Below are 25,741 nucleotides of genomic sequence, written 5' to 3' on the forward strand. Positions count from 1 at the left end.
CAATTTGACGCGTCGCGTCTGCACGTGAGGCGCACCCTAACATATTATCATTCCTGCTTTGTTTTGAGCCTCATCATCGCTGACGATGGCGGCGGCAAACGTTTCTCAGATATTGGCAGATACTTTAAGCGCAGATGCAAATACTAGGATCGCTGCTGAACTCAAGCTTTCCGAGGTTCTGCTCCATCAAGGTTGGTTTTCATAATCGCGACCATTGACTGCAAATCTGATGTTTAGCACGCGTCCATCAGAGGCAGGTCTAGCTCTCGCCCAGCTTATTTTAGCACAGGACGTGGATATCCCGCTCCGGCAGATAAGTTCTTCCTCATCTTGCCGCAATGTTCGCCTCTTTATCTCGGATGTTACCTAGCACTCAGCAAGCATTATCCTCAGAAAATACATCAAGGAACGATGGTCCCCGTACTTTGAATCGTTCAAGGGCAACGCCCCTTCAGTAGAGGTATGCTCTTCGATGTTATCCGGGTCCATCATAACAATCTTCCACAGGTCAAATCTCGAATACGCCATGCTGTCCTTCAAGGCTTATCAGACTCAAACCGGAAAATTCGGTCTTTATGCGTGAGTTTCATTTTGAGCGCATTGACAAACTTGGCTCAATGATCTTTGCCAAGGCTCATACAATGTCATATATTGGAAACTGCGATTGGCCGGATGAATACCCTGAATTGCTCAGCTCCCTTATTGCACTGATTTCTTCAAGTTCCTCTGACGCTGTGCATGGCGCGATGCAGGTGTTCACTGAATTTATAAAATCGGACCTCACCGAAGATCAAATATTACCTGTATTGCGACAGCTTCTCCCTGTCTTACTCACTATCCTCGGATCCACTGAGGTGCAGTCCATTTTCTGTCTCAAGTTAAATTATGACTTACTTTTTGAGATTAGCAACATACGCCTCTGACTCGCGCGCGAACCGTGTCCGTCTTTCGTCAATGCGTGACAGCACTTTACATGGTCAAAGATCAACATCCTCAAGCGGTGAAGGAAGCTACTGCAACCATCCTTCCAGTTTGGTTGGAGGCTTTCAAAGTTCTTCTTAACCTTGACCCTTTGAAGGATGTAGCCAATCAGGACAACTGGGATGGATTAGCTGTCAGAATCCAGGTCTTCAAGGTATTTGATTAGCTACACGATCTAATGCTTCTTGATACATGTAGTTTTCAGACACTGGACGTCATTCACACGTCATTCCCTCGTGCCATGACCTCTTATGTTCGCGGTTATCTTGATGCATCCTTGCGTCACCTTCAGGTAATGTCCGAGACATACGATACATTCTACATTTCGGGATCGGGAAGTGCCCCCGGGTCATCAGAGGAGGAGACAGTAGAATTACCGCACCTCATCTGCCCTCTGTTTGACTTTGTTTCGAATGTTGTTAGAGGGGGGAAAGCAAAGGAATGGCTTCAAGCAGAAAACCTGAACAGTTTGGTGTCCGCGATCTTCAATTATTCACAGATGACTGCGGATGACGTTCGTCCCATCCACGTCTTTGCTTTCGGATGTTTGCTGATTGGTCCACAGGAAGAGACGTGGGCGACAAATGCCAATGCATTCGTGGCACATGAAGAAGATGACACACAGGCATATGGCGTCCGAGTTGCTGGCTTCGAGCTGCTCTATGTGCGTGCGGGGCTAGACGCCTTTCAAAACAAGATTAATGTCCTCCACAGACTATTCTCAACCGTTCTCCTGCACAAATCTGTATTACCTTTCAAACTGCCATTCATCAGGTCATTGCAGCATCACAGAGAACGCGAGAAAATGGGTCAACTGCTTGGTAAGTCACTGAAAATCGATTCCGTTCGACATGTTCATGAGGAGGTTGAGCACAGGTGGAAACCACTTGAAGCATCTTTGGCTGCAATCGGGTCTCAAGCCGAAGATGTCCTCGAGTGCATTGACGATGAACAGGATTCTGGCCGAGCAAAACCTATTGATGTCGAGGATTTGCTTGCCAATGTCGTTCCGTCGGTCTTAAACCAGTCTGGTATGCATCAAGCATCTTCACGCGGGATTTGCTTTTATTGATATTTTCTCCAGACTTTCCATTCTTGCAAGGCAGAGGTTTCGTATTCGCGAGCCAGTTTGCCAGGCTATTACCTTTACAGATGGCTGGTCAATATCTAGAAGCTGCCATGCATGTCATTGAATCAAATTCTGCTGGAATTCCCGTGAAAATATCCGCTGTCAAAGCTGTTCACAAGTAAGTTATGGACTTCGGGTGACGCGCCCTTCTGACAATCTAGCAGCTTCTGTGAAGGCGCGGAGGACTCAGCCATTACGCCCTTCGTGTCGCGTATTGCACAGGACCTGGGACCTTTCCTGCTGGTAACGACTGAGGACACATTATCCTTGGTTCTCGAGACGATGTCGGTTGTTCTAGATGTCGACAGGGGTCAATGGCTTACCACTGACTTGTCCAACTCTCTGGTGTTGGCCGTCCTGGAGGTCTGGGCGAAGAATAACAAAGGTAAATCATACCTCCTCTTCACCCTTCAGAAAGTCAAACAGAGATCACAGATCCTATTTTCCTGTCAATATTCACCGAGATATTCACCTCTCTGGCCTCCTCAACTGGCACAGGAGTGTACGAAACGGTCATCAAACAAGCGCTTCCCACTCTGTGTACTGCCATCGCAGGTTCCAAACCTCAAGAAGCCTGGATAGCAGGGTCTGCCATTGACTTGATCTCAAGCCTCGTTCGTGGTGCACCTGAAGGCGGCCTTGGAGTCGGCTTCTTCGCTCTCCTGGCCCCTAGCTTGTTCAGCTGCCTCAGCGAAGCTGAGGATCGTGATGTTCTCCAAAACGGCATGGCGTGTCTTGCCTTAATCGTCCGCAAAGATTGCAGGCAGATCCTAGAATGGCGGGACCCATCAGGCCAATCCGGTCTTGATCACATTCTGAAGGTTATAGCGAGGCTCCTACAAAACGACGATGAATCCGGCGGATTGGTCATTGGCGATCTCATCATCCACTTGCTGCGTCGTGCAGGCGAAGCTGTTCTCCCAGTGCTTCCAGAGCTTCTTCAAGCCATGGTATCTCGGATGTTGTCGGCCAAGACGGCCACTTTCATCCAGAGTCTTGTCATTCCGTTTGCGTTCCTCACATATAACCAGCAGGACACGGTGTTGTACTTGCTGGAATCGACCACGACAAATGGAAGGAATGGTCTCGATATCCTCATCCAGACGTGGTGTGAGAACGCAGAAACGTTCCAGGGTTTTTGGCAATCGCGCGTTAGCACCCTGGCGCTCACGACATTGTATGCCTCTAGCCGCCCAAGCCTGCAATCATTGATGGTCAAGGGCGATATTATCTTGAAGCCAGAAACGAAGAATGGTGAGTCTTCTTTCTGCCTAAAGAATCGCTTATTTCTGGATATTCAACGGTTTCTGCTTCCGGGACAGTGATCATGACCCGGTCGCGGACGAAGACGAGTACGCATCATCTACCTATCTCTTGTTCTCTTTGCTGGGTTTGATACTGACTTTTGGCGGTACAGCACCTCATGAATTCACGTCAGTGCCTTTCCCTGTGAAAGCGCTGAAACTGCTCGTGCACGATCTCAGAGCTGGGGGCGACTCTGCGACGATCCCCAAAGCTGAGTTTGATTTGGACTCGGATGATGGTGTACGTCCTGTTTGCACGCTCCTTTCTACGTCCACTAAATGATCCACAGGACGAAGAATGGACAGAAGAAGAGCAGAATCAAGGCTTCAAGCAAGAGGAATTCGCCTTCCTCTCCGAGATGCTGGGTCCCCGCGGCGTCAACTTCGATAATGACGACATTCTCGAGGAGACGGATGATGAGGACCTTAGAAACGATGCCATCTCTCAAATTGACATGCAGGTAGGTACCCCAGGTTGAACGGCGACTCTTGTATGCCTAACAGGTCTTTCAGGCGCACTTGGTGACATTCTTCAAAGAATGCGCATCACACAATGTCAACAACTTTTCCAGCAATATCGACCAATTGTCGGCTGAGGAGATCATGGTCGTGCGCCACGCTATTGATCACTGAGTGGGATAAGCGGATCCTACTATGAAAACATATTGTACATGAAAGCAAGAGCGTGATGTGATGATGGTATCCTGTATGATAGATGCGAATAAGTATTGCCGACAAGCAGCTCTTAAAAACCCTCCTTCCCCAAGTCCCATTCTCGAACAGTACCCCTTTTCTTGTACTCGATATCCATGATGTTATCCCCTCCACTAGCCCAACGATCAGCAACTCCACTATCTGTACCTTTCTTGTCGGTCTTGTCTTTTGATATTCCAAGACGGTCAAGACGTTTCTTCTCAGCTTTATCTTCTCGTCGTTGCCGGATGAGTTCAAGCATGGCGTCCCAACCCTCGAACTCTGCGTCACTGACCAAGCCAGTGGCAGGTACGTTGGGGACGGGGAGTGTTGCAACGTCGAGCCTGGGGTCATAAGAGTCTTGAAAGTATTTGTCCATCTTTGAGGGAAGCCGCGAGGGCGGTAAAGGAGGGGGGGACGAAGATGGTGACCGAACGGTGTGGTGCGAAGCGACTGTGCGTTGAGGTCGGCGTGGTGGGGGGGAAGGTGAGCGAGTACGAAGAGACGGTTTGGGAAAGTCGTCAAGAGCCTTGGTCTTGCCCTTGACAGAAGGCCTAATTTCCTCTGTAAACTCTACAGTATCATCGTCTGGTGATGTTTGGGATGACCGGGAAGGAGACCGAGTGTTACGGCGACTCAAGTGCCGCGCCTGTTTAATGATTTTCCTATCATCTTCATCAGAGGGAGACACCGATCGCGTCCTTTTCCTGGAGACTGTGATTTCGGGAATAGGCTGTGCTGGTGACTCGGTGCGACGTGGAGACGGGGAACGGCTCGTATGGCGTCTTCTCTTTCGGGATTTGTCGTCTTCTGGTCGTCTATGTCTTCTCCGTTGACGGTTATCAGATGAACTAGCCCTGTCTGGAGATTGTGATCGCCGACTGCTTTTCCTGTGCTTCACATCACTATCCCGTTCCTTTGATGCTGAACGTGATTGATGCCTCCGGCTGCTGGGCCTGTTCCTGTAGTAACTGCCATCATCTTTATCATCCCTATGACGCCTCCTGGAACTCTTTTCTTTGTCCCTGTTCCGTTCTCTATCACTCCGTCGGTCACGTTCCCTTCGACCATCCCAACTACGTTCATCATGGTCGGGTCTCCGTCTCCTCATGCGCTCGGCAGCTGCAGCCTCTTCTGCGCGAGCCTTCCTGTCTCTGCGCTCCCGCTCATCTTTCTCTCTTTTGATTTCCTGAGCAGCAAGCGCCTGTGCGCGAAGTATAGTCTTGTTATGATCATCCGTGCTCTTGATGATCGAACTGAGGAAGCGCTTGTTCGGGCGAGGCGCATTTGGGTCAGGCCTATACCACAATTTGGTAAGTTGATCGTTTCACTTTTTTTTTAGATGGTAGACTCACGCAGTTGGAAGATATGCCCTAATTCCAACTTCGCCGTAGCTTTCGGCCTTCTGTTTGGCTTCCCTCAAGATGAGCTCTGCGACATGTCTGTCTAGGTCGTCGTCAGTTATGGATGAAGAGACTGCTGTTCCCATGGACGCCCTGACGAGGGTTGAGACGACGGATGATAGCGACGACTTGGACATGTTGGACAACGTCCACTCCAAAGCTCGGGTATCTGAATCCACACAGCTATGTTTGTCGTTGTTTGGCTCTTGTGGCTCGCGGCCCGTCGGCGGCAACCTCCGAGCAGTGATCAATAGAGGTGCGGATCATAACTCGCTCTCGAATACATCTTCACAGGCGAGCAAACTTTGCAATTGAGATATGGGTATAGCAAATATTTCGAGACTTGTCACTTCCGAAACCAAACTTTTCCGCAGGTGTCGGCTCGATCAGATACCACCTGATCTGCTTAGTTGACTCTCGCTTGAAAACAAAAGACTCGGTTCCAAGTACGAGAAGGTCTTTGAATGAATGATCTCGTGCAAGTCTCGCGTGATTATTTCTCCGCAGACGACGCATATCATGCTTAGAGGACTCCGCGGATCGACTGATAGAATTCTATGATAGTTCGACGTTAACCTCAAAGGCATTTTTGTTTATCGGTCCTGCTCGATCCGATACAATAGATACTCAGTAATGGAAGGTCACGTCCATGTCGGTGTATCTCAAGGTGTCATGAGCAAGCACCGATATGCCCCAGACTCAGTGCATGTCCTCTAAACACTGACGTCAATAACGTTACAGCGGCTGAACCCACATGCTTCAACCGGTGGAAACCCCACCGAGATCAGTTGTATCGCGATTGGACATAGGAGTGGATATCTTTGAAAGTAGTTGCATGTGATACGGTCTTCTCCCCGTTCTGATCAAATGACATAACACCATCAAAGCACGGCTTCTTGCTGCAATCACGATCTTAGCCAGGCAAGAACGTAATTGGCGATGCTGCCAATGAACGTTCCCCAACAAGCTGCAACCGCGGCCCTGTAGTGACATTCATTACAGTTCATTACTTGTGAGAACACGAAGGTCGCGTGTAAACTCGGGTGTGCCTTGGTAAATCAGGGGGGGATGTAAAATTTTCTGAGCAAGTAGTAAGTAAATACCGTCTCGCGTCCGACTCGCTGAGGCAGAATGAAGAAGTTTTTGAGTAGAACATCGTTTCGCGTCCTACACGATGAAGCAATGTGCTGTTTGCGATTAATTGACACGCGGTCATTGCGGACATCGAGGAGGGTCGCGGGAGATTTAGTATCGGTTAGTATGATTGGCTAGAGGAGGTTGCTTTGTCTGTTCGAGGGCTGTCCGCGCGGCAACAACCGAGGGAAATGCCCCTAGGAGTGGAAGAAGGTTCATGAGAGGACAATAAACGAAAGTAAGTGAGTCATAGTGACGGGCACCGTGCGTCGTGGGATGTAATCCAACCTCGCTGGAATATCGATAAATCCGAGTCGTTTGAGGACTGGATATCCCTAGTATAACCCTCAAGGAAGTCTTCGCAATCGATGATTTGTGCGACCATCGGAGAATTTGAGTGCACTTTGCAGGGTTTCGTTTCAGCGAAAACGTCACAGGATAAGCGCTAAGCTTCGTTAACGTTTCGATTCATTGAGGTCTAAAAATGGAAGGTATGGTCCGTGAAAACGGAGGCAATTCCATGTACTTACCTCCGTCTCGTCATTGTGCCCAGCGGCAGTGTCAGCTTGCTTGTTACAAGCTGTGGTCATTTCATTATACCCGTGTTCATATAAAAATCAGTGACGGGTTCAACCAAACGCAACACGCTCTCTCTCTCTCTCTCTTCCAATCATTTCACGACATCTTCCAATATCATGACTTTTTACGGATTCTTACCCTATTCTTACCCTCCGAAGGTGAGTACTATGATGCAGGTCGTCGTGACGCGCGTTAACATATTTGCAGCTCGTGGAACACGAAATAACACTCAAATTTGCCACAAGTTCGCCTTCTCGCCAAGCCTACGACAATCTTCGGACACCGCGCGTGCCCGCCAGTGGTATCCCTATCGAGGTCGTGTTGACCATCTTGGAGGCAGCGTACTTTGACAACAGAGATGATCCTGACGTCGATCTTTTGAGCAACTGTGCACTTGTTTGCAATGCATGGTCGCTGCATGCTCAAAAGCTCTTATTTCGACGAGTTCGCCTCCGCTCGCATTCGGCATTTGCTTCATTTACTCACGCTGTCGACCGGAGTTCTTTGCGTGGGAGAATGCTCGGAGACGCCGTTATTCAAATGCGCGCAGTTCTTGATCATAACCAGCCTGGTTGCCTCAAGCAATCGTCACTAGCTATTGCAGTGGCTAATTGCCCAAATCTGTACGAGCTAGACATTGCTCAGTACGGGTGTGTGACTCCTGGTAAAGATGTCGTTGGAAGCCCCGCCCAGGAACGCATGCGGCGTCCTGCCCCATCTTTTGACGAGCATTCTCTCGCATTACTCAGTTCCGGCCCGCGCATCACGGCTCTAAATTTCAGCAACTGGTCGGAGAACGATCAGTCTGTTCTCCAACTTCTCGAAGTTTGGCGTTCTTTGAAATCACTCTCCATCACTGGAACATCTCCCGTTCTATCTCCCGCCGTGACGTATCCACCATTCCCCTGCGCTCTGGAAGAACTGCGTTTGAACTGCCAAAGAGAACCTGCCAAGGAATTCCTTGGTTGGCTCTTGCATCGCTCCGCGGAAGAAAAGAGTTTACGGGTCATTGACCTGGAACGTCAACCAAGCCCTGAGCTTTTAGACTTCCTCGTCGAGAAGCACGGCGAAACATTGCACTCGCTTGCCATTCCATCTTTTGCCATGCATGACCACGCACACGCTGCAATGCGCTGCCGCTCTCTTCGTGAGCTTCGCACCGAGAGCTCGTGGTCTTCTCCTGTCGTTTGCCGCCAAATGCCAGAGACTATACAGCACATAGCATTCGGGCTCGACCAGGATACCATTCTCAACCCTATCATTGATCTCGTCAAGACTCGAGACGACTTACAAGCTGTCACAGTCAACCTTTGGCACGACGGCCACCAGCACCCGCAGCTCGCATCTCTCCAGATGGCGTGTGCATACCGCGGTGTTGACCTCCGTCTAACACGGGACGTGCGAAGAATGCGCTTGTTAGTAGTGAGTGAACAGCCTTCTTTCCTGCTGTAAATTCACACTGATCAACCGAATAGCGCGGGGATCCAGTTGTGCCGCCGACGTACCCGCGCACGCAGACTCTCGACAGTATGCAGCTTGCTGTCCGCTCTGTTTTTCTGCCATAATCTAATCTGACGACTGCAATTTCATCATGCAACTGGACTCCCATTACCTACGAGTACTAATGTATGTGTCGATACTGTAACAGCACCCATTCTACACCAGCTTCTGTATCATCACCTTCTAATCGCACCTTACCAGACCTTACTTTACAGATATTCTCCATTGTAGCTAACAGGTTGGAATACATATCAGCCTATATCATATCAGTACGAAATTATTAGTCTATTCCACACGACTGGGGACATTTGTCTAATGCAACATTTTTATTGACTTCTCGATTACGGTTAGTCTAGACTCTAGAGTCTAGACCACGGAATAGTCAGACCTTGAAAGAGGGAAGGCACGTTCTTTGGGCCACGGTGATAAACGGCGAAGCTACCCGGTTTGCTTGGCGAAGCGGTTACTGCCACGTTGACGCTTGCACCGTTTCGAGTCTTCGACCCCTACGAGGTGCGCTTTTCATTTTTGTTGGTTTTCTAACAGTGATGAACTATGTAAGTAAGTAGTATTCGACGATGACTCTGGCACCAACGTCCAGCGAGTTGTCGAGCCTTCCAGACGTTCTCTCTGGCTCGCTTCTCGCGTCAAGCCCGTCTAATCTTGATTTTCTCGCCGAATTACCCACCAATGCGCTCTCAGACCTACTCTCAACGCCGACCGCGTTCACAACGCAATCGCATACATTGACTTCCTCACTAACTGCTTTGACCCACACATCCTACCCAACCTTTCTCTCCCTTCATCACACGTCAACAGCGCTGCTGACATCGCTCTCTTCGTTTGACACGTCTCTCAATTCTCTCATCAACACTGCTTTACCAGCTCTCGATGATGCCGCACGTATTTTTCGCGAGAAGACTGGTCCAGAGGTCATCGAAGGAAGGCAGAAGGCGCGCCTTGTACTGGAGCAGCACGACAAATTGCGTGACTTGCTTGATGTTCCAGTTCTCATCGACACATGCGTCCGCAACGGGCTCTATGCAGAAGCTCTTTCACTAGCTGCCCACGCGTCCTCCGCATTGTCCTCTCTAGTCGGGCAAACTAGGAAGAATCGTAGTAATGACGAGGAAGCTGCGCAGGGGTTGCCGCTTCAGCTTGCGGATTCCTTGCAAGCTGAGATAGCTTCTTCGTTGCATTCCATGCAGCTCATCCTCCTGAACACGTTATATGAGCCTGCTCGCAAGCTACCGGCGTTCTGGAAGGCAGTGCAGTTTCTTCGCCGAATGAAGGCGATGCATGAGGATGAACTAGCGCTCGTGTTCATCAGCGCTCGAATCGAATGCCTTCGCGATGCCTTGGATGGCATTGAAAGGGATGCTGGCATACCTTCGGACGCTGGAAGTATGGAGTTCAAGTTTCCAGCTGGGAGCACTGTAGAGGAAAGAGAGCGGGAGATTGATAGGGAGGCTGATGACATCGCCCGGTTCTTAAAGAAGTACATCGATGTTTGGAGGGAAGGCGCGTACGATCTTGTCACGCAATATGCGACAATATTCCTCGACCGTTCACATGCTGGAACCCGGATAGCACCACCCGTTGATCAGGATGCGTCGGCATCCTCATATACTATTCGACAAACGCTGCCTTCGACACTTCTGGAGCTGCTTCTCCCAACTCTCCGATTGTACCTCAGGCGTGCTTATCCCCACCTTGCACCCCTTGCGACACAACTTGCCTACTGTAGTTCTGCTTTAGCGCGCGTAGGGATGGTGAGTGTCATACATTTGTTTAAATCCAACTCGTCTTAAATTGGTGTGCATACAGGATTTTCGTGCCCTACTATCACCACTGATTTCACGATCAGTTATCAACGGCTTTGCACGGGACGTACGACTCGGTGTGGAGCATGAGTGGTCTGGAGTGCTCGCAAAGCACGTCACGAGCAAACCTAAGCCATCTGCTCCTTCTAATTGGCTGGTTACTACACCCAACAATCTCCCTGCGTTCAAGACGCTTGTTCTCTCGCCATCCAATGCTCCGCATTCTCCGCCTCAAGTGCTAACAGCTTTCCCGCCGCTTGCGAAGATTCTGAACGCATATATCCGTGCGCTAAACAGGTTGCGGATGCTTGCACCTGTTGATGCCTTGTCGGGCATCGTGGATGGTGCCGAAGAGTGCCTTGCAAATACAGGCTGTGGTCTACTACAATATGCCAGGGACTGGCGAGGTGGGGACCCGAAGGAGATACAGATTCTACAAGCGGCTGGGGCAGCATATACTCGGGTTCTTGTTCCTTGGCTCCAGCGCGCCATTGTGGAAGGTGTTTTCAGCGCCTCACTCAAGGACCGTCAAGCTGCTGCTGCTGAAGCTGGAGATTCTGATGCAGGTAAAGAAGGTAAACGTGAGTTGTCCTTCATAGTTACAGAGTGGGAGAGCTGGCTAGGCTCCACGTGAAGGTGCGGTGGCAGAGTGATCAATGCCCTTGATCTTGATTTGTGAGTGTTCTTGACTCCATGAACCAATGAATCTAGACGACGCTGCCAGTCCACGCATAGTCACATGGATCGTTCTGCTCGGAAGTAGTATCATCATATTGAAATACGACTCTACTTTCCGATCACAATAGAAGCATATCAAGGTCATCTTGTCGGGAACGTGGAAACATTCTTCGCGGCCCTCCGACGCCCAGCCGTCTTGCATGCTATCACTCCACAAGTAAAGAAGGGATGTACCGAACTAACAGCGAAAGCTGACAGATACCGGGAGAAGCATGGGAGAGCCGCGTTCCTTCAGTCTAGATCGCTGTGGTCCTTCAGCGACGCTAAGTGTGGTTTACTGCGGTGGCACACTTATCTCTAAGCTGAGGACACGCGCCTTGTCGTTCACCCACGGGCGTGTGTGGACTGGCACTCTTTTTATCACTCATGCCTTGACTGCCTTGATGCTACCGATGTGTTTGCTCAGGTGCAGTTTGGCCCAGTGACTCTATTTCCCGCGATCAAAGTCACGCGTCGGGATAAGGATAAAAGGCGCTCTTCGAAACGTACCGAGGTCCGACCGCACGCACAAATTTTGTGCCGGTATTGCAAACCCATCTGCACTCTGAACGATGCTCAGAACGACTGGCTAGCCGCCTAAGCGGCTGCTTGTGCGTTCAGCGAGGGCGTTTGAAAACCATAAGGTTATTTTTCACCTCGGTTGTATGAGGTCGGGAGTGTATCAAGCCTTTGCCTTTGACGAATTTTCCTTCTTTATGATCCCCGGACCGCATGACCCCGTCATATGATGGATGACGAGATCTTACTCCGCATGTCCAGAACTTATACTTAAGCATGCCTGTTGAGCAGGAGGGCTTCTTCAAACGCCTTTTCTTAGACGTTTCTCTCACTTGATCATGGCGAGAGACGTTCCAACGAGCCGTAGAGCGGTCTTGCTCGCCATTTTCATCGCGTTTGGTGAGTTCACTCTCGTCATTGTCATCCAGTGCTTATTGGACTCTCCCTTGCAGGAGGTGCGCGGCTTTCATATACAAACTGGTAAACGTACGTCATTTATCAGCAACTACAACGCTCCTATTTATTTGCTCACTGATCTGCAGTAGATTCATCTAATTAACTCTTGGCGATAGGTTTCCTGTTTGGGTATGACATGGGTGTCATTTCCGTATGCGTTCACACTGCCTCAGTCCTCGACATATCTGAACTTGTTGTCTACTTCAGGGATGTCTGATCATGCCAGACTTTATCCGCCGATTCGGCCAAGAAGGAACGGATGGCCAGTACTACCTGTCAAGTTCGAGACAATCGATCATTGTCTCCCTGCTGTCGGCTGGGTAAGACTTCGAAATTTGATTCTGATATTTGCTGACATTCATACTCACCATAGCACGTTCTGGTGGGGAAATTATATCTCGTTATTCTCATGATAGTCTAACAATGACAAAAGTGGAGCTATCGCGCAAGCGTTCACTTCTGATCGGCTTGGACGCCGTGGATCCATTCTGTTCTGGTCGGCCATCTTCACTGTTGGCGTGGCTGTCCAGACTGGCACGACATACTCTCTTGTTCAGTTGGTTATAGGTCGCTATATTGCAGGTTTAGGCGTCGGTTCATTGTCAGGTTGGTGTTAGTGTCTGGAGATGACTTTGTGAATCTAACTACGTCAATTCAGCCATTGTGCCCCTGTACAATGGAGAAACGGCACCGAAAGCTATTCGTGGCACGATCTTGGTGATTTATCAAGTCCAAATCATCTCGGGGTTCGTGGAGTCTTCATCGTCCATCAGAGCGCTCGCTAACACTTGTTAATCTAGCATATTTTTCAGTTACCTGCTTGAACTCGGAAGCCATACACTCAACAACTCCGCGTCTTGGCGAATCCCCATCGGATTGCAAATGGTCTGGGGTATCATACTTTTGTCTGGAATGTTTTTCCTTCCAGAATCACCGTACGTGCAACTTTTGAAATATCTCATGCAAACTGACGATACTTACTAATATCAGCCGGCACCTTCTCGGAACTGGACGAGGCGATGAAGCGCGCAAGGTCGTCGCAGAACTCAATGGTGTTTCACAAGACGACACTATTGTTGTTGAAATTGTGGAGGAACTCGATTTTGCTATTAGAGCAGAGAATGAGGGTGGCAAAGCGACTTGGCTAGAATGCTTCTCCACGAGAAATGCACTGTGGCGTCGGACTATAAATGGCATGATGCTTCAATTTATTCAGCAGCTTAACGGCCAGAACTTTTACTGTAAGATCCCTCGTGCTGGTTGGTTTATTTTATCACTAATGGCTGTTGTCGACAGACTACTATGGCGACACCTTCTTTCAGAGTGCAGGTGCAGGGTGAGTATTAAATCTCTTCTCTTATTGTAGTTTAACTCATGTGATAACAGGCTTTCACCTTATATCATCCAGACGGTTCTTGGTGCAGTGTCAGTTGCGGGAACTCTCCCCGCGTTGTACTTCATCGAGACTTGGGGTCGCCGAAAGGTTTGATTTATTCCACTAGATGATTAGGGCGGAAACTTACTCGATTTTTTCCCAGTCCCTTCTCCTTGGCGCATTCTCACAAGCTATCTGTGCACTAATCGTGCGTGCACTTTATCTGTTGGCAAATAGTGCTGGACTGATACTTTCGTCAGGTTGCTGTGGCTGGGCATGCTACCCTTGCGCCTACTGGAACGCCGACTTCAGAGCTTACCGCTCGCAATAGAGCTGGGGGCGACGTCGTCATCACTTTTGCAATATTCCAAGTGTTCATTTTCGGCACGACTTGGGGCCCTACTCCTTGGGTATACCTGGGAGAATCTTTCCCTCTTCGAGTGCGCCCCAAGTCAATCGCCCTCGGCAGTGCATCAAGTACGAGTGCTACTTTCTTTTTCAGCATTTGAATTCGTAGCTCACGCTTGTCCAAGACTGGTTCTGGAACTTCATGCTTTCGTTCTTCTCTCCAAGGATTGTCGACCAGTGAGTCTAAACTACAGCCAAAGGTTCTGAGTCTGAACGCTTCGCCAGGATTGGCCCATTGATAATGTTGGTCTTCTTCGGCATGCTCGTCTTCGGATACATCTACGTGTATTTCGCCATCCCTGAAACCAAAGGTCTAACTTTAGAAGAGGTAATAATTCATGCGCGTTGTAAATTGCTGCTCATCTGATGAACAACTAGGTGGACGAGTTGTACCGTTCTGGCGTTGCACCCTGGCGATCTGTAGGCTGGAGACCGAGTGAGAAGCATTATCACCACGAAGTGCACGAGAAACGAGCGTCGGACTCTGTGGAGGAGGCCTGAAGAGAGAGAGATGTGCTACAATATTACGCATTGATACCCACCCTCTTGCACGTCTGATCATGTTATTCTAAACGATAAGCAGATTGTGGTGGACCGTATCTCACTGATCGATCGTCTAAGAGGCTAAGATGGTTGCTCACGGTGCACTGTGGCACCGACCTTCGACAAATCCACAACATTGACCTTGGTCACTGCCGATGCGTCTCTGCAGTTTGCCTTTGGCAACAAGGCTCGTTTGCTGTACCTCTGGGCCCTTGTCAGTTGATGCCAAAATATTGTTCAAACAGCCGATTCGAGGGTGTTATATTTTTGCAAGAATGTAACCAGGGTTCCTGGTGCGTTCGGAATAGGCCTGGGTCAATAGCATCATCATGTCGAAACACAGTGGTACTCTTTCGATCGTCATAGAAGCACATCAAGGTATCCATGTTGTTAGCCTGGAACGTGTGCGGCCACATAGTTCTCTGGTCCTCAAGACAGTGATTACCTCTCATTAACAGTTGTATATCTGTCGGGCACTCTGGAGCCAAAGCCTGGGGCACGTAGATACGGATAACCGTCGATCGCACACCTTGTATAGGAAATTTGGCATGTGCGGCTAACGTCATAGGGTGTGGGCCATGACTCTGTTACATTTAACTAGTATGTACTAGCGTTATAGACTGACCAGGCATTGGACGTGGTACGGCACCAGAATATGTTCATGGTGTACATGTGAAATGTACCTAGGCAAGTTGGAAGTACCCTCCGAGGAGAACGCTCAAGTTTAAGACCAGACTCGGAAAACCCCGAAACATCTTGTACCTTCCATCCGTCATGATAAAAACCAGTGATCGTCGTTTCAGTGCCAATATTTTTGATAGAAGGCTTCCTCTTGGTTTCTCTTTGATGATCAGAAGCAAACATCGCATCGAGAGGGGTAACATGCGTGCCCACCTATAATAGCTGACTTCCATAGCTAGCCTCTCTTCTCAAGAACGGCAAGATGCGTCCCTCGAGTCATGATGCATGGAAGGACGCGTCCCCGACTCCACCTTAGTGGAAGAGGGTTCTCTGGCAAGCAAATGAATATTTCTCTGCAAACGGACCCGTGAGTCAAAATTTACCACTGCGACCCTCACCCGTGCACTCGGTTCCAGCGTCCCCTTTCTCCTCATGCACCTCCCTCCTCTACCAGTGTCTCGAGATCCACGCGTTGAAACCACCGCTATCGCAGAAGTCGGCTTCGCTTTCTGGAATCCCGCTCTAGGTGGTGCGCAAGGTCTTCTTCACGGGGACCTTGATGTTCGCTGGGAACGTGACCCGGGAGGGGGTGGGCGGCCCGGGTTATGGTGTCGTGACAAGAGGCTCCAGAACACCGGATACGCACGGGGAGTGTCTTAAAGCGCTCGAGGACGTCGATCGGTAACTAGGATAGTGATCAATCGATGGATGATTCGACTTGGGCATTGAATATTGAATGTCGCTACAACTGTATGTATGCTAGTCCAGGTATCTCGATATATGTCGAACCTTGGCTCAAGCATACTCCATACCCCAGCGCTCGCTGACAGATTTGGTGCAAGTGATTATCAGACGGAACAAACCGAAGTATATCGAAATTCGAAGCCCTGCCGCTCACAAGTATTGTCATCAAGGTTGCCTCCAACCACAGCAAGCAAATCTGAGCATCTAGCAGATCCGCTCATCATCGCCATCTTTCCTTGCCCTCGACTATTGATTTACGCATTCCCGTACCTGCCCTCATCGTCTCTTCTTGGCATGCCCCGCAAAGAGGCCGAGGCAAGTACGTCAGCCAGACGGAGAGAAGCGCTGTTAGACTCGCCAGCACGTGTTGCACCTCTTCGAGCAGGAGCGAAGTATCCACCACCATATGGTGCACAGAGCCGCCAGGATGCTCTTTGGGAAGGTGAGCAACAGTATTATGATACATATTGAGTTACCCATCAAGAAGCAGGCGGGAATGAGGCGCTCCCCCCTCAATGGCATCAGTTTCAGGTATTGAATGCAACAAGATATCAAGACAACACGCTTACTATGTTTTCATGGAACCGACCTTTACCAGGAGTGCGACTAGGTGAGCGAAGAACGTGCCACCAGGAGCAAGGAACTCATGGCTGAGCATAGATGGACCTGGACAACTCGTTATTGATGGATGCGAATGGCACATCTCGCCACTCGGGCGGTCCTACTTTGTCAACCACGACAGTCGGACCACATCCTGGAAGAAACCAAAGCCAGTGCGTCCGGCAGAGAGCTTGGCGCCGGAGTGCATCATCGAGGGTCACTCCAAATGCATATGGAGCCTTGCCTGCTTGGGCACCAGTTGCAATATACTGAGTGCATCGGATGACTGTTCGATTCGCCACTGGAAAAGAGACGGAGAGCCGGTAGGAAAGACCTTGGATAGCGATGGTGGGGAGATATGCTCAATGACATTATCTCCGGATGAAACAAGGGTCGTGAGCGGAAGTATAGACGGTGGACTACGACTGTGGAACATAAGGAAGGGCATCATGGTCGGTGACCCGTGGGAGGGGCACAATGCTGCAGTAAGGTGCCTCGATTGGTCCCCCAATGCCTTGGAGATAGCAAGTGGATCGGAAGACGGCACCATACGACGCTGGAATCCGAATACTGGCCAGCAAACAGCGACACTAATAGAGACCGGTCATGGCTGGGTGAATGCTGTCAAATACTCTCCACAATGCGACAAATTCATGAGCGGCGGCGAGGACTATATAATCCGCGTGTGGTCCAAGGACGGGCAGTTGCTCATCGAGATCAAGGGACATGATTACTCGGTGAAGTCATTGTGTTGGTCTAAGGACGGCGCATGTATATTCTCTGGGTCAGGCGATTACACCATCCGAAAATGGCGGTCAATTGATGGAGAGGAGCTCGTCGTTCTTCGGGGTCATACCAACATTGTCAGATCCCTGTGTCTGTCACCTGATGAAGGCCATCTTGTCAGCGCATCAGAAGACTGCTCAGTTCGCATTTGGGACCTCAAGACCAATCAGCCAGTTGGAGATCCACTCTTGCATGACGATGATGTTGTTGCTCTTGCTATATCCCGTGACGGACAATATATTGTTAGTGGTGGATTAGACGCAAAAGTTTATGTTTGGAGCATGGAGGCAGCACTCAATCAGCGGGGTGGCGACCAAGTTGGCGTGCGTATGTGCATTGGCGCCTTAACACATTTTTAACGGTTCTGGTTTAGAGCGTGGATGATGCCAATGCAAACCCTGATGCGAAGTCCAAGGCAAGTCAGCCCTGCTCCTCTTTTTTTCCCACTCGATCTTACCTTTTCCTAGGGGCATTCAGTGCGACCCAGAGATGTGCGCCGATCAGTTGTGAATAACCTTGTCCTTCGCTCATTTGTTGTTTAGCACTTCTCCTCACACCCAATTTTCTCCAAACAGCACGCGAACAACAAAGGCTCGGCGAAATATGTCAGTGTTGCTTTTCGTTCCTGAACTCTTTCTCGCCTGACATTGATACAGGGCAAAGACTTCTTCGCCAACGATACAAATCGCGCCCCAGCTCCGCCTGCGAGCCCATCAACTGTCCTTCATAGTTTGTTCGGTTCACTACGTTTCCGTCCTCGACCTCCAAATTCACCTCCATCAACAACGCGCGAGCCCCGACATTGGAATTTCAACTTAATTCCTGTAGGGATTTCCAGACGCACAGTTGATGTACCCGCTGCTCGTGATGAAGACGTGAGTTTTCTCGCCGTCACTTCTCTTTCATTCCATTGAAACACAATGCAGAGGTACGGTATTGTCCCTGAATCTGACGCGGAAGCTGCCGCAGCTATGCAACGTACGAATGTCAACGAGGCCGACAGTTCAACGCAACCAGGTCAACCTATGCCGGTGGTACAAGTGTCTCAGGGACGACCAACAGAAACACAAGGCCCAAGTGGTGGGACGGGAGACCCGTCTTATGAAGTTAACTGCTGCGGCTGCTGCGGATTTTTCTTTGGTGCCCGTCAACCCACCTCACATCGGTCCTGAGTTCATTTGCTGGAAGTCACTCCATGTTTCTCTCTTCTCTTTCGTGTTCGTTTAGGCATTGTATCTCGCTCCTAGCTTGTGCTGTCCCATGCAGATGTACATGATATTATTTTGTTAGGTAGCTATGAATTGTAAAGTAAGGTAAAGGAACCACATGCAGACCCACATCTAACCAAGATGTCCCGGTGCAAAGTGCATGCAGATGCAAACGCAGACGCAGAGATAGACTTGAGGACAGGCGGCGTTACATTCCTCAGTGTGCACCGTATGCTCCTCGTCATCATCTTCCAGTCAACTCCCCGCGCGTTAGCGGTGAGCTCGTGTTTGATGATGGATTCAATAAACAAAAGCATGCGGTGCTGGGTGAGAACTGCGTAGGGATGTGGTGTCGGACGAGGGCGTGTGCAGGGATGGGGCTAGTACTTACTGTGGAGGTGGTGCTGGCCCTACGGATAATGCTGATACAATGCAACTATTTGGGAGCAGGATGGAGGCATGGTGGAGAACCTGGATGATGAGTACTAGTCCATCAACCTGACAGAGCATTGAAGAAAAAACAGCGGCAGAGAAAGTTGAAACCCAGGAGAGTCGAGACAGGACGAGAAGTATTATGTCGCCTCCAAGCTTTCTCTCCATGCTCCACCACGCTCCACCAACCACTTAACGAGCGATTAGACACGCATAGATGAGGCAGGTAGGCATGTCGCGAGTGATGAGTGTTTGCTTGGTGTTCATGAGGACCCTGCACCGTCATAAATGATCGACACGCCCACCACCGAAATGTATGCATCCAGTTTTGAATTCGACATACCTCACAAGATGGGTGGAGTCAAGTTCCACTGGTGCTCGTATTATTGTACAAAGTGGTATGCATAGATAACACAGGAGGATAAGATACATTGGGCGATCCCGGTGTCGACTCGGATGAGTTGCTATAGCGCTCTGTATGCTGCCTCGGAAGACACTGTTTCTAGTGTATTGAAGCAGGAGCCGATGATGAGATTGCAGAGTCGGTTGGATCATTAGGGACGCTCAAAGTTGGGGGGCGCGCAGGTCGCCCACGCCTACGACCCCCTCCCCCCCCGCAGCAACATCATCCCGTGTCGAGCGTATACCCTAGTAGCTCTAAGTATGCCCTCCAGTATATCATTGGAAGGAAGTACCTTGCACTTCACAAGTACAATGGCTTCGCGGGGACCTTGATGTTCGCTGGGAACGTGACCCGGGAGGGGGTGGGCGGCCTGAGTTATGGTGTCGTGACAAGAGGCTCCAGAACTGGACGCCAGATACGCACGGGGAGTGTCTTAAAGGGCTCGAGGATGTCGGTCGATAACTAGGATAGTGATCAATCGATGGATGATTCGACTTGGGAATTGAATGTCGCTACAACTGTATGTATGCTCTACTTTGGTCACACTTTGCAGAGGCGCCGACTAGGCGTGTGACTGCGTTTGCATCATTACACTACATTCAAAATAAACTCTCACTGGTGGTCCAGGTGTCTCGATATATGTCGAACCTTGGCTCAAGCATACTCCATATCTTAGCGCTCGCTGACAGATTTAGTGCAAGTGATTATCAGACGGAACAAACCGAAGTGTATCGAAATTCGAAGCACTGCCGCTAACAAGTCTTCTCACCAAAGTTGCCTCCAACCACAGCAAGCAAGTCTGAGCATCTAGCAGATCCGTTCATCATCACCATCTTTCCTTAAGCTCGACTATTGTTTTACGCATTCCCGTGCCTGCCCTCATCGTCTCTTCTTGGCCATGCCCCGCAAAGAGGCCGAGTCAAATACGTCAACCGGACGGAGAGAAGCGCTGTTAGACTCGCCAGCACGTGTTGCACCTCTTCGAGCGGGAGCGAAGTATCCACCACCATATGGTGCACAGCGCCGCCAGGATGCTCTTTGGGAAGGTGATCAATAGTATTATGATACGTATTGAGTTACTCATCAAGAAGCAGGCGGGAATGAGGCGCTCCCCCCTCAATGGCAACAGTATCAGGTATTGAGTGGTGCAACAAGATATCAAGACACCACGCTTACTATGGTTTCACGGAACCGACCTTTACCAGGAGTACGACTAGGTGAGCGAAGAACGTTCCACTAGGAGCAAGGAACTCATAGCTGAGCATAGATGAACCTGGACAACTCGTTATTGATGGATGCGAATGGCACATCTCGCCACTCGGGCGGTCCTACTTTGTCAACCACAACAGTCGGACCACATCCTGGAAAAAACCAAAGCCAGTGCGTCCGGTAGGGAGCTTGGTGCCGGAGTGCATCATCGAGGGTCACTCCGAATGCATATGGAACCTTGCATGCTTGGGCACCAGTTGCGATATACTGAGTGCGTCGGATGACTGTTCGATTCGCCACTGGAAAAGGGACGGAGAGCCAGTAGGAAAGCCTTTGGATAGCGATGGTGGGGGGATAGGCACAATGTCACTATCTCCGGATGAAACAATGGTCGTGAGCGGAAGTAACGACGGTAGACTACGACTGTGGAACATAAGGAAGGGCATCATGGTCGGTGACCCGTGGGAGGGGCACAATGATGGAGTGAGATGCCTCGATTGGTCTCCCAATGCCTTGGAGATAGCAAGTGGATCGGAAGATGGCACCATACGACGCTGGAATCCGAATACTGGCCGGCAAATAGCGACACCAATAGAGACCGGTCATGGCTGGGTGAATGCTGTCAAATACTCTCCGCAATGCGACAAATTCATGAGCGGCGGCGAGGACTGTATAATCCGCGTGTGGTCCAAGGACGGGCAGTTGCTCATCGAGATCAAGGGACATGATTACTCGGTGACGTCATTGTGTTGGTCTAAGGACGGCGCACATATATTCTCCGGGTCATTTGATCACACCATCCGAAGATGGCGGTCAATTGATGGGGAGGAGCTCGTCGTTCTTCGAGGTCATACCCACCTCGTCACATCCCTGTGTCTGTCCCCTAATGAAAATTATCTTGTTAGCGGATCGTATGACTGCTCGATTCGCATCTGGGACCTCAAGACCAATCAGCCAGTCGGAGATCCACTCTTACATGACGACACAGTCTTTACTCTTGCCATATCCCGTGATGGACAATACATTGCTAGTGGTGGATCAGACGCAAAAGTCTATGTTTGGAGCATGGAAGCAGCGCTCAATCAGCGGGGTGGCAACCAAGTTGGCGTGCGTATGTGCATTGGCGCCTTAACACGTTTTTAACGGTTCTGATTTAAAGGTGGATGATGCCAATGCAAATCCTGACGCGAAGTCCAAGGCAAGTCAGCCCTGCTCCTCTTCTCTTTCCCATTCGATCTTACTTTTTCCTAGGGGCATCCAGTGCGACCGAGAGAGGTGCGCCTATCAGTTGTGATTAACCTTGTCCTTCGCTCATTTGTTGTTCAGCACTTCTCCTCACACCCAATTTTCTCCAAACAGCACGCGAGTAACAAAGGCTCGGCGAAATATGTCAGTGTTGCTTTTCGTTCCTGAACTCTTTCTCGCCTGACATCGATACAGGGCAAAGACTTCTTCGCCAACGATACAAATCGCGCCCCAGCTCCGCCTGCGAGCCCACCAACTGTCCTCCATAGTTTGTTCGGTTCACTACGTTTCCGTCCTCGACCTCCAAATTCACCTCCATCAACAACGCACGAGCCCCGACATTGGAATTTCAACTTAATTCCTGTAGGGATTTCCAGACGCACTGTTGATGTACCGGCTGCTCGTGATGAAGACGTGAGTTTTCTCGCCGTCACTTCTCTTTCCTTCCATTGAAACACAATGTAGAGGTACGGTATTGTCCCTGAATCTGACGCGGAAGCTGCCGCAGCTATGCAACGTACGAATGCCAACAATGAGGCCGACAGTTCAACGCAACCAGGTCAACCTACGCCGGTGGTACAAGGGTCTCAGGGACAACCAACAGAAACACAAGGCCCAAGTGGTGGGACGGGAGACCCGTCTTATGAAGTTAACTGCTGCGGCTGCTGCGGATTTTTCTTTGGTCGCCGTCATCCCACCTCACATCGGTCCTGAGTTCATTTGCTGGAAGTCACTCTCGAACTTCGTAAGTCGGGCCTGCTCTGACATTGAATATAATGGCGCGGCCAAAGATGACGCTGAAAATCTGGTGGATCAGTAGCTAGTTAGTGGAATGCACCAAATTGATTAGTCTCCCTATAGACGAATTATTTACCATTGACCGACCAACCTCTGACGTAGAGACAACACCAACCCCTGCGATGTCAACGGGTCTCGTATATACCAGATTATACTGCAACACGTGCAACTTCTGCCTTGCACTAAGTACACTCAGCCCGTTTTTGTGGACTCGCTCGAGGATAAGAAGGGGAAAAGAAAGGCCGTGGACGAGACAACTGGGCAGTCGCCCACTAAAAAAGGTTCTTTCACTGATGTGCTTGATGAGGACGAGCATGAGTATACTATGGTCGAGTAGGTTCAAGTGGTTGTCTTTCTAGCTTGGTTGCTTGACTCGAAACTATATGAATTACCTGCATTGTCGTCTTACAAATATCTGCGAATCATATTTTGTCTGTTCTTGCGGAGTCGGGGTTGGCGCTGGCGCCGCTACGATTTGAGAAGGGAATCTGGGTGTCTATCAGCCCTTCAAAAATACTGATATCGATAGCACAAGATGAGTCCGTCTAATCTTGCGCTCCCTTGATACAATTGGATCGCAGGACCGAGGGAGAGCACTCCACTAGCTCACTCCGATCGAGCGTAAACCCTACTCTTACTAAGTCTGCCCTCCAGTATATCATTGGAAGGAAGGAAGCACCTTACACTTCACGAGTACAATGGTTGCTTCAGATCTCACCCAATCCCCCGTGAAATCACCTATGCACAAGCTTGTCCAAACCTTGGTTGGTGCTGGCTCAAAATCAACGAGACTGAATTGTGATGACGTTGTGTACGTGTTCTATGTAATGCGAACGATGATCGATAAATTATGTAATACTTTCGCTGACAAGACACGCTATGACGCGTCTCAACTTGCTATGGATCAGCAGGTCCATGTGTGAACTAGGATATCAACACTGCATTAGCACATGGGTAAGGCCTGGTTCACCGTCCATCTCTCAAGGGCATCTACCACTGCCTCCTCACAACACCCTCCGTCAACCCCTCCAAAGCATCCCTAGCCTCGCTCCTAGGCAAGAACGCCAACACCTCTCGTGCTTTCTCAGCATGTACACGCGCTAGCTCACGCGTACGCTCTACACCACGAGAAGATGAGATCAACGTCAGGGCCTACACATCGCATGACAGCAGATAGAAAATGAAATAATGAGTCAGCGATTTGCAAAATGTGATTTACGGGAAGCGATACTCACCGTCTCGACATCTCCATCCCCACCAAACCGCCGCCCTATCATCGCTTCGAGCTCTGGGAACTCTTCAGCTGCGTAGAGCGCGGGTCCTGTTGCGAGTCCGAGCCGCAGGTCTGCAAAGCCGGGTTTGCCGAGCTGAGCTGTAGAGGAGGAAAAGTCGAGGGTGTCGTCTATGAGCTGCGCGAGGAATGAGTATGTGTCTTGTAGAACGGAAATAGTGTAGAAAATTGTATGCCACAGGACAAGACGAAACGGAATTACTTGTGCAGTGACAAAAGCACGAGCAGACACAACAAAAAGTGCGCAAACACACCTGAAATGCAATACCCAAATTCCTCCCATACGCATACGCCACTTCTTTCCACACTTCGCCTTCTCTACATCCTCCAAGTACGACAGCAGCGCGCGCTCCTTTAGCCATAAGCGAAGCCGTCTTCAAATATGTTTTTTTAAGATAAATAGACCATTTATCGGAGGGAGTCGATAACGGGGAAGAATGAAGACACTTTAGGTCAATGTCATTACCCGCAGACGACGACGACGGAGCAGCTTCCCCTCCATTCCCCTTCATCTGCAAAATCTCACCCTCTACAAGATTAGCAATAACGCTCGCGATGAGCTCTACCACCTCATTGCTCCCTAGCCGACTCAACGCAGCACTCGCGCGTCCAAGCAAGAAATCACCGCCCAGCACAGCTAGCTTGTTCCCAAAAGCAGCTGGTGCACTAGCTGCGCCGCGACGAAGGGGCGACTTGTCAAGCACGTCGTCATGGAGTAAAGAAGCAACATGTATCATCTCCACGATCTGTGCCAGGCGCAACTGCGTAGGAAGCATCGTATGGGTGAGTGCTGGCGAGTGGGTTTGATGGAGGAGTGGGGGTGGTGGGGTATATGGGGATGGTTGGGGTGGGGGTATGCGCAGCTCGAACGCGCTCTCGAATGACGCGGTGTGGTCTGGCATGCTGGGATTCCAGTCGCATAATACGTCTTTTCGAGTCAAAGGCGCGTCGAGCTCTTGTTGGCGTGCTCTCGCATTGTCTGCTGCCCAGTTTACTTGGGGGAATTCGGCGCCTAGTCCGTTTGTTGCACGCGCGAAGAGGAGGACGAGGAGGGGTCGGAGTTGTTTGGAGGGATGGAGGAAGTAGTATTGGGCTATGGCATTAAGGGATGGATGGGAACTTCCGAGGAGGGTGAGCAGGGAAGTACGCAGCTGTTCGAGATGCGGCGCGAGGAGGACATATGGGTCTGTTTTTCCCGAGGTTGGTGGAGCGGGACGAGGCTGAGGCTGAGCTAGTGCGCTGTGGTGTCGTGCGTGTCGTGCTATTCTACGCGCATTAGACGCTATGCGCATGCTCACCGTTACTGGAGACGACCATAACCGCATCCTCGACGACGACCAAGACTAAAGATGAGTTCAACGGAAGAAGCCAATTTCCCGTTTTCTATTTTTTCCCGCGCCGGCCGACCATCGCGTATCAATCCGACTCCAGACCACTCCAAATACAACCTAGATACTTACACAGTACCTGTATTAATATATATTCTAGTCCCGTACATTCGTCATGAGGGCCACCACCAACCATAAGTCGTGTGCACACAAAACCGTGTCCTCTCATTGGCTACATCTCTTCACGTTCCTTATCACCAAGTCGCACAAAGTACACTCCAGCTACCGCAAAACACCACCTGGTGATGTCGTTGTGCTCCTCGTCCGACTCTTGCTCCCAGTAGCCGGCGTCCGGTTCAGTGGAGATGCTTCGATAGCGCTTCGGTGTTTGTTTACGGAAGGCGCAAGGTATGCTCCTAGTTTTTTAGCCTGAGAAATGCAGGACATCAGTG

At 50.1% G+C, this 25,741-nt stretch overlaps 6 protein-coding genes across 6 annotated transcripts; 4 read left to right on the forward strand and 2 right to left on the reverse strand.

Moving 5' to 3' along the window:
- Window positions 1-2: 2 nt before the first annotated feature.
- Window positions 3-4,103, forward strand: DEU56DRAFT_72752 (armadillo-type protein). The gene is made up of 17 exons (XM_041347988.1): window positions 3-191; window positions 252-313; window positions 374-460; window positions 508-579; window positions 633-854; window positions 908-1,135; window positions 1,187-1,495; window positions 1,547-1,645; window positions 1,696-1,802; window positions 1,858-2,012; window positions 2,066-2,228; window positions 2,275-2,495; window positions 2,546-3,364; window positions 3,433-3,462; window positions 3,528-3,655; window positions 3,705-3,875; window positions 3,928-4,103. Exons 1-17 carry the CDS (start codon window positions 86-88, stop codon window positions 4,045-4,047), a joined length of 3,099 nt encoding a protein of 1,032 aa, XP_041203317.1. The 5' UTR covers window positions 3-85; the 3' UTR covers window positions 4,048-4,103.
- A 56-nt stretch (window positions 4,104-4,159) lies between these two features.
- Window positions 4,160-5,647, reverse strand: DEU56DRAFT_873602 (uncharacterized protein; the record flags this gene model as incomplete). The annotated part of the gene is made up of 2 exons (XM_041355870.1): window positions 4,160-5,405; window positions 5,463-5,647. The coding sequence occupies 2 exons, from the start codon at window positions 5,645-5,647 to the stop codon at window positions 4,160-4,162; spliced, it is 1,431 nt and encodes a 476-aa protein (XP_041203318.1).
- Window positions 5,648-6,890: 1,243 nt separating this feature from the next.
- DEU56DRAFT_72834 (uncharacterized protein) lies at window positions 6,891-8,763 on the forward strand. Its single transcript, XM_041348043.1, has 3 exons — window positions 6,891-7,135; window positions 7,198-7,381; window positions 7,431-8,763. Exons 2-3 carry the CDS (start codon window positions 7,340-7,342, stop codon window positions 8,673-8,675), a joined length of 1,287 nt encoding a protein of 428 aa, XP_041203319.1. The 5' UTR covers window positions 6,891-7,135; window positions 7,198-7,339; the 3' UTR covers window positions 8,676-8,763.
- Window positions 8,764-9,290: 527 nt separating this feature from the next.
- Window positions 9,291-10,572, forward strand: DEU56DRAFT_831777 (Dor1-like family-domain-containing protein). Its single transcript, XM_041354569.1, has one exon. It carries the CDS (start codon window positions 9,302-9,304, stop codon window positions 10,532-10,534), a length of 1,233 nt encoding a protein of 410 aa, XP_041203320.1. The 5' UTR covers window positions 9,291-9,301; the 3' UTR covers window positions 10,535-10,572.
- A 1,201-nt stretch (window positions 10,573-11,773) lies between these two features.
- DEU56DRAFT_72862 (general substrate transporter) lies at window positions 11,774-14,842 on the forward strand. The gene is made up of 16 exons (XM_041348054.1): window positions 11,774-12,181; window positions 12,235-12,237; window positions 12,355-12,389; window positions 12,446-12,558; window positions 12,612-12,620; window positions 12,672-12,844; window positions 12,897-12,984; window positions 13,039-13,173; window positions 13,229-13,479; window positions 13,535-13,574; window positions 13,625-13,721; window positions 13,777-13,821; window positions 13,874-14,090; window positions 14,147-14,198; window positions 14,247-14,349; window positions 14,400-14,842. The coding sequence occupies exons 1-16, from the start codon at window positions 12,121-12,123 to the stop codon at window positions 14,520-14,522; spliced, it is 1,545 nt and encodes a 514-aa protein (XP_041203321.1). The 5' UTR covers window positions 11,774-12,120; the 3' UTR covers window positions 14,523-14,842.
- Window positions 14,843-23,256: 8,414 nt separating this feature from the next.
- Window positions 23,257-25,718, reverse strand: DEU56DRAFT_831843 (terpenoid synthase). The gene is made up of 5 exons (XM_041354570.1): window positions 25,483-25,718; window positions 24,216-25,428; window positions 23,906-24,079; window positions 23,355-23,822; window positions 23,257-23,298 (listed from the first exon to the last, which is right to left on the reverse strand). Exons 2-4 carry the CDS (start codon window positions 25,284-25,286, stop codon window positions 23,661-23,663), a joined length of 1,407 nt encoding a protein of 468 aa, XP_041203322.1. The 5' UTR covers window positions 25,287-25,428; window positions 25,483-25,718; the 3' UTR covers window positions 23,257-23,298; window positions 23,355-23,660.
- Between the last annotated feature and the right edge of the window lie 23 nt (window positions 25,719-25,741).

This window comes from Suillus clintonianus (genome assembly GCF_016758775.1).
Source record: "Suillus clintonianus strain FC179 chromosome Unknown DEU56scaffold_115, whole genome shotgun sequence".
NCBI lineage: Eukaryota > Fungi > Basidiomycota > Agaricomycetes > Boletales > Suillaceae > Suillus > Suillus clintonianus.